This window comes from Mesitornis unicolor, unplaced genomic scaffold (genome assembly GCF_000695765.1).
Source record: "Mesitornis unicolor isolate BGI_N332 unplaced genomic scaffold, ASM69576v1 scaffold9181, whole genome shotgun sequence".
NCBI classification, from domain to species: Eukaryota; Metazoa; Chordata; class Aves; order Mesitornithiformes; family Mesitornithidae; genus Mesitornis; species Mesitornis unicolor.
Genome location: NW_010161697.1, coordinates 151,208 through 164,890, shown reverse-complemented (window position 1 = coordinate 164,890; position 13,683 = coordinate 151,208). Strand labels below are relative to the sequence as shown.

Genomic DNA, 13,683 nt, shown 5'->3' with positions numbered 1-13,683 from the left:
TCAGTCTGCTTTCCTAACACTGCCATTACCCTGATACACCGTGTACCTATCTGGACCTGTACACTCCCTCCGCACCAGGCACTTTTTACTTCATTAATTATTAACCAATTATTAAAGAATTATTAATTCTTTAAGCCAAGTTGTGGAGCACAGACACCATCAGAGAACCAACCAGACCATTTTTTTGAATTCTACTAATCTGTACCAGAAATCCTATTTAACACAGTTTGGATCAGATGGCCCACCCTTCACTTCAGTTCCCTGTCATCAAGAGTTCAGCTAGGACTAGGAATGTCTTGAAAGTTCATACACAAAAAGACAATTTACTGCAGCATATTAAAAAAGAGTATAACACATGACTAAGAATGAAGTAAGCAGTGTCTGGCTACATCCCCCACTGTCTGGGTAACCAGCATGCAAGCGAAATATAAGAAAATATTTTTTAAAAATTTTCTCTTTTTACCATTTTGGCTTCTGAATGCATTGGGGGGACTTGAGGTGAAGCACACGGATTATTGAGGTTCGGCCCCTGCATCCCCATGATGTTGGAGTTCATTGACATTTGTCGCTCCATCTTTTAAAAGAAAAAGAAAAAGGTTTCAAAACTTCTGGAAACATTTGCAAGAATATATGCTTGGTTTCTATTTAAATGGACTCAATTTTATTTCTTTAAGTCATGACTGGAAAAATAACAATCTGTGCTGTGAACTGCATGTGCGTATGCACGCAGGCGTGTGTTTCATCAGAATCAGCCCTGAAAACTCACAGCTAATTATAAAGAAAAGGCTTCTTTACTAAACAAATGTAGCCGCCACCCAGGTTTGTGCTTTTTTGTAATGATTTTCTCCTTTTCAGTATAACAACACTCGGAGTTAAGTGGTTTTAAAAGCATCACTGTATAAAGTTGTGGCTTCCCCTGTCAGTGCAGCCTAACTTAGCTTGCTAAAAACATAAATAAAAATCTACAATCTTGAGTATATAGAAAACAAGTTGGCTTCTCTTTCCTAAACTAGTACTGCTCAGCTGAGAAGAGTTTTCATATGTCCTGTAAGGGAAGCTTTCATGCACTGCTGAGATAGCAAAAAACAAAGCAGAACCTCTGGCTATTCTGCGCACTTTCTGCAAGCTAATCTCACTAGGCTGGGTGGGAGGGATATAGTTTCCAAACAAAACCTAATGGCAATGAGGACTGGATGAAATAATTCCCTGTAGTGTCTTCCCTGAAAAGAGGCAAGCCCTGTTACATGACTAGTCATTAAGGTTCTGAGCAACCTGGTCTAGTGGGAGGTGTCCCTGTCCATGGCAGGGGAGTTGGACCAGATGATTTTTAAGGTTCCTTCCAACTCAAACCATTCTATGATTGGTAGGGATGGTAAATAGGGTTATTGTGCTGCTATCAACCGGAGCATCCTGCCTTGCTTCCGGCCAGTCCTCTGAATCTCTGGGCTCATACAAGAAGTAAGTTTTTGGATGCTCCTGAGCTCTTCCAAGCAGGGCAGAAGACAGTATCTTACTGCCTGCTGGTGGGGAGAAGCTCTCTCTGCGAGTAGCCCTCACATCCTTCATGGAGCAGGAGCAGCTCCCACTGCCATCCCTTCCTGTGGGGCAGGAGCTGCGGCCAGCGCAGCCAGCGCTGATAGGGTCTGTCTTGCCTCCATGCTCACATCTCCAAGGCTCTCAGTCAGCGCACGCCTGCTTGTCTGCAAGCAAAGCTGCCCAAAGGACTTCTCGGCAGCAACCCCAAGCCCCTGAACATACAGAGAAGCAGGATGTTTGCTCCATTTCAGGTTCCTTAGGAACCATGCCAGAAAAAACTGCCCACAGTGACATGTTTTATTTTTTTTTTAACTTCCTGCTCGATATTCCAGGAGAGCCTTATTGACAAGCTACTAATTAATAACTTATTAATGTCTGCTCAAACAGCTGCCAAATCTGAACCTTTGTAGCTCTGCGGAATGCACCCCCTGCTCCAGCAAAGCCAGAACAAGCAGTGCTTTCCTCCCTCCCACAGCCAATCGTTCTCAGGTTGTCTTCCAAACTGAACTGAAGGAAACAGAAACTTTTCCTTTCCCAATCTCCTCTTCCCCATGCCACCTCTACTCATCTCCAGCCCTAATCTATCTGAATGTCTTACACTGAAAGGGTTGTTAAAACCATTTAAGAATTTGAAGCTACAATTGCAAAGCATCCTTTGTCTCCCAGAAGATGGGAAATACTCCCATCTCTGTAGAAATGAGTGATCATGACCAAATTCTAATTAAGTGCAAGTTACCAGTCTGGAAAAGTAAGTCACATTTCTTTCTTGTTAGCTGATTATCTCCCACAAACAAGAGGATTACTTAGAGTTTGCTGGCATAACTTATATACATGGCTTTTCTAGTTTTGTCTGACTTGAGAAATATCTTTTTGTGCCACCACAGACATACTGATCTCACCTACATGACCAAGTGTGAGAACCAGAAATTGTAATCTCATGTAAACTGTTTCTGATCACTCTCACACTAACTAGCACGCCATTAGCTGCACCAGAAATGCTCCTGTGTAAGATGAAGCAGTGAAAAAGGTCCAGCTTCCTTAGCTGATTACACTTTGATGTTTTAGCAAATCCAGAAGACTTTCACCTCTGTATAGGCTGAATCAAAAGAATGATGTTCCTTCCCCCAAAAAAACCCCCACCCAAACCAAAAAACTTACAGGCATGAGTACAGCAGAAGATCCAGGCATGGTGGGGTTGGGCAGGGTGCCAGGCATAGAGGCAGGCATGGGCTGTCTTTGTCGGTTGTGTAGGTGCAGTAGTGAAGACAGAGAACCTGGGACAGGCCTAGGAGAAAAGAAGAAAAAGCTGTCAGGGGCTATGGAAATCAAAATGAGCCTCACCATGACAGCCATTGCTAGGCACAGGCAACTCTCGACAAGCAGGCGCGGATTTGTCCTCTCCCGCATAAATAAGTAGAACAGAAAGTTTTCAAGAAACAGATGAAATCACCTTCCCTCTGCTATTCATCAGTTAAAGCACCAGTAGAGTTCATCTGATAGAACATTAATAGAAACATAGCAGTCAGTCTCAGTGGGGTGCATTCTCAGGGGGCGCATTCTGCAGCAGTGCATTGTTGTAAATTCAGCCCTTGGGAACAAAAATATCTGGATGATCGTTTTGCAGACTATGAGAGAAAATTAAACACTCTTGCATGAATTTTGACATTTTAACATCTCTAAATGAACTACTCTAAAATGAGTATTTAATCTCGCTGTTTATATCTCTCTTGTGAAACTCTACCAAGACTTTGTTCCAAAGCGAGGTTCCTGATTTTACCAGTTAGCATGTCACCAGGGCACAGAATATGGGAAAAAGAAAAGAAAATTAGCAAAATTACATTCAGATTAAGTAGCTTGTAAAGGTAAAAAGTACAGTTTATAAAAAAGCAGAGTAAGTTATTTTGGCAAAAGGAGTTCAAATGATTTAGAAGGATTTTTCTAAGTATAGCACAGGGAGAAGAGCGCATGTGAGAAAGCAGGCCCAGTCACAAAGAAGAATCATAAAATTAATGGATTAAACAAAGCTAGGACTACTCTTTGAAAATAGCTTTTAAGAATGTGGTCTTGGGAGTTAGTTAGTCAACTTTTATTTATTTTTTCTTTTTAGTTATGATGAAGGTATGAGTTTCTTGAAGTTTGGGGTAAATATAACTTATCTTTTCAAAGAAGCATGAAGCTAAGTAAGCTTTCACATACAGTGCCTCAACAAACATTGCCACAAGCTAGTACATTAAATTCCCACAGAGTAAGGTGCTCTGCATTATAGAACACAGTTTACACTGTTTATTAGGCAGGAAAGATACCCCTAAAGAAGGACCGGAGAGAAGGGGGTATAGTACAGGAGCCTGCAGAGCCTCTGTAGGGCGAAGCATGGAAGGAGTCTAAAGCTGTTTGGAGCCCCTAAACATCAGGGTTCATTTTTAACCTTGGCAGAAGTATCCTTTGCTTCAGTGACAAATTCATAGTGACTCATGAAAGCCCCAAAATTGGGCTGGGCTGGTCAGGGAAGCAGAGCTGTAACCTCAGAGCTGTGAGGGGGAACACAGTCGCTTCTCCCACTTGGTCTGAACCGTGACGCACCAAATGACGGGGCTTTAGTTCTTGCCCCCTCAATTGTGAGCGATACTGGCAATCATTAATACCTGCACCCCTCCTCTAACTTTAGCTGTCACTTCCATTTATCTAAAAACAAGCAAAGAGGCCAAAGGCTGTGAGCAATGGGGTTCACAGACATCCCGTATGGAGGGCACCACATCCAGGCTTCCGAAGCAGAGGTGCCTGTCTCATGGCAACACCAGCTTCTTCTGACATACAAGGCTCATCCTCTTCTGCCCTAAAACCTCTCTTCCCAAAAACTCCCTAGTATTTCTCCCTTGGATAAGCCCACTCCTCCCAGAAACATTTTTGTCCCAACAAATGCCACCTCAAAGTCGTTGCTCTGCCCACTGCCTTGTACGCAGGCACCTCTGCTCCTCCCACCTCTCTGCCCTCAGCTGCCCTCTCTTTAGCAGCTGCACACAACTGAACCCATCCTTTTGTCTTGGTTCTCTATAGAGAGAAAAAGCCTGTGTTTCGAAGGATGTTTTAAAAATCCTCCCAGACACATACAGTACTTCTTCAGAAGGAAAAAAAACAACAATGAAAACAAAACGAAAAATAAACCCCACCAAAAGCTAATAACAAATGTATCTTAGATACAGACAATAAGTTCTTCCTATGCCTCCCTGGTTATCTGCTGATGGAGGAATATGATGTACATCTTCATACCTCCCTCAAAAAAAACTCAAGACAATGTCTCTTAAATTGGTGTCATAACCCTGCAAGAGGGTGCAAGAAGTGCTGTGAGCGAGCATGAATCAGCTTCTGGGATAAGGGACTCTGTGGTCAGCTCAGCACAAGGCTTAACTGGGAAGCCGTGGGATAAATATTTTATATGTAAGTGGAATGGATGTAGTGCAGGAAAAATGAGCTCAGAAAATAATGTACACAGCCTCAGACCCATCCTACTCTCCACTTAAAATACAGCTGCTCCATGTACCAGCACTCACTCACACAAGAGGACTGACAAATCATTAGGGCTGGGCCAAAATAGCATGAAAAGCAGATTCAGTGATCCGTTGAAAAGAAAAAAAGTGAGGAGATAGCAGGCTGAATGTGAGGAGGAGAACAATCTCCGTTTGGTTTCCAGAGGCTGTGGTGACCCCCACAAGCAAAGCCCACTTCCCACCAGCCCATCCTCAACACAACTACAGCTCTGCAGAGCAGCAGACAACACACCCAAACAGGACTTCTCTGTCTCATAAGTCCATGAGGCAGCTGCCAGGTGGATGGGCTGAGACCCCCACGCTGTGGGGCTGAGCAGCAGAAAAGAGCGTGCTGCACCCCCTTCCAGGGATGCACCCTGGGTTCCCTCTCAGGAGAGTGGGCAGGAAAGGAGAAAGCACCGGTGCACTCTCACACCTGTCCTGGGATGAGACTGAGGTATGCACCCACCCACCCACCTGAGCTCTAGAGCCCTTGGGGTCCACCACAGCCTGCAGGAACTGCACTGGCTAACAGAAGCCATGTATTCAATAAAAACATCACTTGAATTTTCAGTGGGACCAAAGTAAAATGAGTACCACGACAACAAGCCCCCTTCCTTTATTCATTCTGAGACTGTCCCACATACAGACCCTTTGTACAATTCACCGGTTTTATAATAAGCTTAGGTGTTAGGCTATTAGACAGAAACTTATTTTGGCCTGACCTATGCAACTCGTCCAAGTGATTCTCAAGGGACTGCACGGTTTGAGTTTTGCTTACATGTTCCAGAGCCAAAAAAAATTCCAAAATTGCCTTAATGAGTTTGGGAATATGGGACTTGGGCAAAAGGGAATTATTGGTATTTACTAAAATGGCAAAGAAGCTTCCTTGCTGTCCCCCGTTTCACCTTGAATGCTGCTTCGCTTTGGGGGTCTGCATATGCTTCACACTTAGCTAGAGGAAAAATTCCTCAGAACTTCAGGTATTTTTTCTTGCTACACCTGTGCTAGCCTGTCCCCAAGTGCGTTTTTGCAGAGAAGGCACAAAACCTTGTGCCTCGAGGTTGACCCTCTTTGTTGAAAAGTCTTGCAGTGCTCCCTCCACCAATAAAAGTGCTACGTAACATACACCAGATTCCTCTCCCCATCAGGGAAGCCTTACATCGGCCAGTACTCATGGCTACCTCTATTGCTTCCACACTGAATATAGGCCATCGATCAGCACACCCTCATGCACACTTGCACAGAGCTCAGGGAAGGTGTATGGCACAGAACCATACAGGCTGAGACACTCAATTTGTCTAAGACATTTCCTTCCAAGGACAACACAATCTTTTGTTGTTGCTTTCTATCCTGCAGCAAAGAAAGTCAGTGAGAGTTCATAATTGTTATTTTTCATGTTGGACACGTCAACTCTGCTCCTCTCTTTGCAAATGCTGAGAGGGTGCTGGCTGCGGCCTGTCAGTCAATATTGCTGACTGAGGGATTTTAATTCCTTGGCACCTGTGCTGCTAAATAAATAGGGTTGCTGGGCAAACAGCCCACAAATAAAGGACAGATAAGATAGAGAACTGGCAAGTGCTCAACCTTACTGAAAATCTGGCCATCCGTGGGGTTTTTCCTAACTTAAAGAATTTTCATTGTGTTCCAGTTGGACATGATGGGGCCTCAGTCAGCGTTTGTACACTCTCTCTTTGGACGTATGTGGCCTGGATGGATAGCGTTACGGTGGCTTAGTAAAATACCACGAGTTAGCCAAGCTGCTGTAACTGACCATGTTGGCTCCCCTCCCTCTGCACGGCCGTGCTAACACTGTGAGTCATCCCTACTAACATTTAAACAGATGGGCGGTACCCCGCTAAGCCATGGTGACTCGATCATGTTCCTTCATATGACTCTACCCAATGATTAAAGGTAACTCCATTAATGTAATCAGATATCTATGATATATACTTCACTATGTGACTTCTTAATTAATACCAAATATTCTGCCTGCTATGATGCAACACCTATCTGACCCAGTTTTCTAGACTGTCCAATGACTAAACACTACATTCGTCTATTAAAAGGCAAGGCTTCCCTTAACTTGTAGTCTTCAAGGACAGTCTCTGCAGATGACAGTTTGCTGCTGAGGTCTCACGAGATGAGGTTGGTACTGACCAAGACCATTCAGGGCTACATGCAGAAGGACTGATGCTATTTAAAGTAGCACTGCAGTATGTCTTCTACTATGGTAAAGCACTCCAGGTCAGTGGGTCTTACCATAACCCCTCTCCTGCTCCTTACTCTCCTGCATGCAGCATTCATGTAAGGTCAGCAAGAATACCTACACCACAACCCAGTTTGTTCTACTTTAGTTAGCTCTGGTGTGGAAAAAGTAAAACAGTAAGTTTCTGGAGTTGCACTGGAGCAAAGGAACTAGTCTCTTGACTTTCCATGGCCTCCAGACCCAGCCAGCTCATACAGGAGCAGCCCAGAGGTGGCTGGTTGTGCTGTGGCAATTCGTCATGTTGGGTCAGCACTGGGTCAGGCATTTCTGCACCACGCTCCAGTTGTACAATCCAGATTTGTCCAGACTTTCATCATTTCTTTATATATATGTATGTATATATGTTTATGTCCATACATATATATTTATTACAACAGTGCCTAGGAGCCTTGGTTTAAAAACTGTGGGTGAGGTCCTGCCCCAAAAAGCTTACAGACCAAGGACAAAATGAGGGAGAGTGAGTGGAAGCAACAGAAAGATGCAGGTGAATGTAATGTAATGAGGAATGTCCACTGCATACCAGCAGCCTGGATCTTCTCAAGGTATGTCAGTATATGCATGTGGTTTGGGCAGCTTTCAGGCTGGAGCATCTAAGTAGACTACCATACTGAGAATGAGCACAGTTGGCCATGGTCAACCCTCTGAATATCTCATTGAGAACCAGGTATCGTAAAAATTAAACTTTTCATTGCTAAAAAGTAAGTTCACTGGAGTATGTGGTTCTACCGACCAGCTGCAAACCACTTCCAGAGCAGCTACTGAGGACAGAGTACCTGACCCAAGTGCTGTCTTTGCCTTCAATATTCAAAAAATTCAGTCAGAGGGCAAAGAAATGGAAGGGATGTTTTAAGCTGAGAAAAGTGTCCTGACTGGAGAGGCTGCTTCTTACTTACTGCTGGTCTGCTGTTGTTTGATGCTCAGTGCCATTATTTATGCCTATCGATCCAACTATAGCTTTCCTCATTCACAGCCCTTTATTTGAAGTGCTCCCTCCCCTGCAAAAGTAGGGCAGTTCTGTCTAGTCTCAATGCATTCATTTGTCATTCAGAGGAGGAAAGAAAAAACAAACTCAAAGGAAAGCAACAACAAAGCATCAGACAAGTACTTGGGATACCTCACATAGTTGCAGGAACCTCACCTGACCTGCCATATCCCACATTTAATGATATTTTAATCACAGCATCACTGGAGAGCCAAGCTTTCCAAGAAGTGGGAGGTTTGTGTCGCCAGGTTTTTCAGAGAGCCAAACCATATTCAGGGGAAAAGAAAACTGGCACCTAAAATTAATGGCTTTCTGCCAACCTAGTAAAGATCCTTGTTTGTATTTCTCAGACAATTCAGACATCTGCATGATGTGGGTAGATTATTATTATCAGTAGCAGACATTTATACCGCCATGGTGCCCAAAGGTCCCAGTCGGGACCAGGACCCCATTGAGCCTGGCACTGTACAAACACAGATAAGAGACAATTCTTACACAGTGTGTTTACAATCTAGAGACACAAAACAGATGAAAAGTAGAAGATGGAGATAGAACACACAAGCAAATAAATACGCTAAAGAAATGCAGACAGTTTAGTGGCACTCCTCTGGTTGCTTTTTCGATTCTTTGTATGTTTTTTATTTAACTTATATTCTCAGAAATAACAGGACCGAGGAAGTTTGCAAGAGGAAGGGAGTAACTAAGATTGAGACACAGGAAGGGCAATACTCTAGAGAGGGAAAAATGTGGCTCCTAACTCAGAGGATTTGGGGTGCATTCAGACAAAGCTGTGCTTTCTGTAGAGATTTTTAAACAGACTCTGCATATATTATTATATATTTGTTACCATGAGTTATTTTCCCAGTGTTGGACAAGAATTTATTTCAGCCTTGGAAACAAAAACTAGCTGATGTTAAAGACACTGGCAAAGTGAAAGCGATGCTTGACACTGCAAGGAGAAACTGGAGGACTGAGATAAGATAAGGCTAAGCTGCAAAAAGTCTTAAAGACAAGAAGCTTGATTCCGAAGTGAAGGGAAAGCCCATGTAAGTGTTTGAGGAGAGCTGGAACAATTAAGATAACAAATCATACACAGCCACAGAGGTAGAAGGAAATCAGCGACAAACATCAAAAAAGGAGCATGAAAGATGCAGTATACAGATATGAAATGATAAGGACAAAGTCAAAAGCAAGCAGAGAGATGTCACTTCTCAATTCACATATCCTTTGATGTCACACGAGAAGATGTTCACTGGGAATAAAGCAACTCCATCAGAAATGGATTCCTGCTCACTTGCTTTAATTCACAGAGACAGAACACCTAACTGAAGGGAAAGAAAAAGGAAAAAAAAAAGGGAGAGGATATATGTGCAGTAAAATATTAGAAACTTGTGGGAAAATGTCTCCAAAATTTGTTAAGAATTCTGTACTTTTCACCTGAGCTTGTAGGAGAAAAGCCCCACAAATCAGCAGCCCTACCGCTGTAATATATTTAGTGGGCCAAACTCTATTTAAAGATTTAGTCAATGATAAATCTTGCCTTTAGAAACTGCAACTGTGCTAATGCCACCTATATTTCCTGAACACATGTTTAAGGAGCCTCTGCAAATTCAGCATAAGTACAAGGACCAGCAGGTCCTTGGAAGCTTCACAGAACCCATTAACATTTGCCTTTTGGCTCTTACAGGTCTTAGAAACTGCTGGTTTCAGTCTTCTCTTCCCTCTAAATATTTCACTGGGTCCTATTGCCTGACCCATTACAAGAAAAATAAGAAAAGCTAGAATGGTTTCTTAGACTACAACCTCCTTGGAGAAGTTTATGTTCTGCACAGTGTTATGCACACAGCTGGAACTCACAAATGATACGTAGAGGATAATGGCATAGCTAAAGCAAAACAAGGAAACGCTGCGAAAGGCAGGTTTTCAAGGGATTACAAAGAACATTTTTGTAATAAAATTAAAAAGTGGGGTAAAAACAAAAACCTGCAGCAGCAACATGATTTGATCATAAAAGCAATCAACAATGTCAAACTGATTCCACTGTCATCATGGCCTCCCAGATCAGACAGGACTGAGCTTAATTCTTCAGGAAAACAAATGATTTTGCATCACCACAAATAAAGGTGTATACGTTTTTACTGAAGAAAAAAGGGAGCAGTAATACACAAATGCACCAAATGGCAGCTGACTTAAAACCAGGAATAGAAACAGCAATAAAGCACTTTCTAACATGTCCATTCTTTTTAAGTGTTGGTCTTAAGACAAAATAAAATGTAAGAAAATTTAAGGCTCATCAAGGAAAAATGTCAACAGGTTCAACAGCTGGAAAGAGACTTATCCCCAGAATCCAGACAAAAGTCACAACTGTACACCAAGTAACTCTTCTGCCAGGTTTGTGCTACCTAAAGGTGCTGGAGCCTTCACTTGTTCAAGGGACTCCATTCACAAACACACTGGAGCAGTGCAAATGGGTTTTGTTTGACCTTCATAACTTTGCATCTGAAAAAACAGTAGGTTGCAAAAAGGCTGGAAAAAAGCTCTTTTTACTTTTAAAGGGCTGAGAGGGTTTTTGGCGATCTCTCTGTGAGTACACACAACCAACAGATTCCCTATACTGGAAATGTGATAAAACAAACTTCTCACAATTCTCCTTCTATTTACCCTTATTATTTGGACCAGTGCAATTTAATAGAAATACTAAGATAAAAGAGCTTTGTAAACCATGCTTTATAATAAAAATGAAAAAAAATCTTTTTGAAGTGATTTATTTTTTCTTTGGTTTTTTTGTTTGTTTTGTTTTGTTTTGAGGTTTTTGGGGGTTTTTTGTGTTTTTTTTTTAACTACCCAAACAAAGCAGAAGTTTGTCTCTGAAAAATAAGACGGTGAATTACAGCAAAGTCATGAAAACAAAGAACCAACAGTTTCTCCAGTGCAGGCTTGTTACCATGAGCTAATAATTCCAGACTTTAAGCAAGCTGAGCCTCTTTTTTAATAACTGCATGCCTCTAGGCAAAGTATTTCTACTAAAAATTATTGAGGCATGGAACAAGGCAAGGTGTGTGAGCTAATGTTGGATTGTTCAGTTACTAAACCAACTCCTATAGCAATGAGCCTGCTCTGAACTGACAGATTAGTCCTCTGTATACACTTGTATAAACACACTGCTTAAGGTCGAAATCTGTGTAAGCTTTCTTTTCAATTAAAATGTCAAAGATGACAGGACATATTTTCACTGTCCTCCACAGGATGATGGATGCCGTGGCAGCAGTTTCATGCCCCTGTGTTTTGGAGATGTTTGCCTGCCTGAATGTCTAGGAAAGATGTACTTGCTGATCATCTCATATGCCTGCAGGCAGACAGGACTGCTATGAAGACCTCATGCTTTGGATGGCTTAAGATCTCTTAACTTCTTCCTCAACGTCCCCTCCCTATGCCCCCACATCCAGTGTTGTAAAAGTTAGAGAAGGAAGGTTGTGGTGCTCAAAGAGGCTGGGAAAAGGGTCCTGAATTAAAACAGCAGAGGCTGGTTTCCGATTACAGCCAATGTACTTCAGGCACCTTACTTAGGTCCCCACAGAAATACAGCTGCTGTGGGTAGTCAGCAGAAAGACACAGGGAACCTCAAAAACAGCTTCCAGCAACTTTGAAAAAAAGAAAAAAAAGGATTAATCTGAATCCTTGAATCCTTATCTTTCTTCAGCTCCATATATGTGAAAATGAAGAAAACTTTATCCATCAGCTTCTCATTAATTTTCATGAGTCTAGAGCTTGTACAAAGCCAAAGACAGTGGCTCTAATTGTTGCTAGGCCTCAAGGCCATGTGGCAATACAACTTACAGCACACATAGCCATAACACCACAGTTGGACTTCGAGCATCAATTTGGTCACAATTTGCTAGAAAAAGATTGACTAATGAAAACAGTCTCAGTGAGAGAAAAACACTCCAGCATCTGCCACTGGCAGATTCAGTCTGTCTAACATTGACAAATCACAATTATGCTGTATGCACTGTGGAAAGCAGAGTTTGCCCACAGTCACTGTGAGGAAAACAAGTAGGTATATACATGCGAGATGACTGATTTACTGAGATTTAAATTCTACCCTCAACATAAAAAATACTATAGAAGTAACACATATCATAGGAATCCTTAAGAAAGGCATTATATAAGATAATACAAACATGATTTCTAAAACAAAATAGCAAGTAAATAAAATAGAAAATTAGAAGCTTGGAAAAGTGTAAGATGACACAGCAGCAGCAGACCAAAAGCCAGCTCTTAATCCCATCCTGCATAAAGAAAACCATAGCAATACTCTATGATTTTTAATGCTCATTGCTTCCCTAGCACTTCAGCCATCAGCACATGCTCCTGCAGTGCCACGCTCTTTCCACAGCCCAGAGAAAAGTTAGTATTTGTGCATGGCCCACCATGGTCACAGCCCCAAATGTGCTCAGTGTCTTAAAGCTGCTGGTTGCTTCAGTGGGTGGCAGCAGGGGAGGAGGGAGAGGCGTACGTACATTAGGGTGTGCTCTCAATTACCCGTTTAGCAAGTCACCTCCAGATGTAAAAATATCTTAGAGGTGCGATATAGCTATATATCTTCAGTGACCCTCTTCCCACCCTCAACCCACTTCACTGATTCCTTTCAAACTTTCATAAAGATCAAAATTAATATATGCCATTTCCTGGGAGGAACCTTTGCACGCACTTCATCTCTTAAACATGCTAAAAATCCCAACTGGCAGCTGTATGAGTACAAATGATGAGCAGCGCGGGGAAGAGGTGAATCTGAAGGCAGAGAGAACAAAGTTGTGGAGAAGTGCTGCAGCTGTACTTCGACAGAGAGCAGCTCCGAGCCAGCGCTGTCTGCTCTCGTTATTTAAAGAGCTCGCATTGCCTTCTCTGCCTACATCTCAACGGGACTAACTGCTGATTAAGAGAAACAGTTGAGCAAACAGGAATCCCAAACTCATCTACAGCGTATTTTACAAAGCTAAGGCAAATTTCACTGAAGGGTGGAAAACATGTTAGCTGCTATTTGCCAATAAAGTCCCCCAGCATGGCATTTATTACTGAACGGTGCTCTCCAGAAATGCCCTACGGCAATGACAGGAGCATGACAGGTAGCGGCTGCTGGAGATTTCACTGACACTCAGATGCTAGCACAGACCAGCAAAGGTTTCCAGCAAGAGGAAGAAGTGATACCTGGTAAAAGCCATTGTCCACTCATGCGCAACCACAGACACATGGGAACTTCTCTCTCCCTATGCATGCATGCATGCTAAGAGGGATGGCAAAAAAAGAGCAGGCATTGAAAAAAGTTATTTTATTCTTGCAACAAAGTGCATACTGTCATCACAATTTCCAGT

General features: G+C 42.5%; 1 protein-coding gene across 1 annotated transcript in view; it reads right to left on the bottom strand.

Annotated features, from left to right (window-relative positions):
• Positions 1-463: 463 nt before the first annotated feature.
• Positions 464-13,683, bottom strand: part of LOC104547627 (cyclic AMP-responsive element-binding protein 5) — a gene marked incomplete at its 3' end in the record, with an annotated part of 143,104 nt that continues 129,884 nt past the window's right edge. Inside the window, exons 5-6 of the mRNA XM_010193410.1 lie at positions 2,695-2,821; positions 464-574 (exon numbers count right to left, since the gene is read on the bottom strand). Of these exons, the coding sequence (XP_010191712.1) occupies positions 464-574; positions 2,695-2,821 (238 nt within the window). The remainder of the gene's footprint in view (positions 575-2,694; positions 2,822-13,683) is intronic.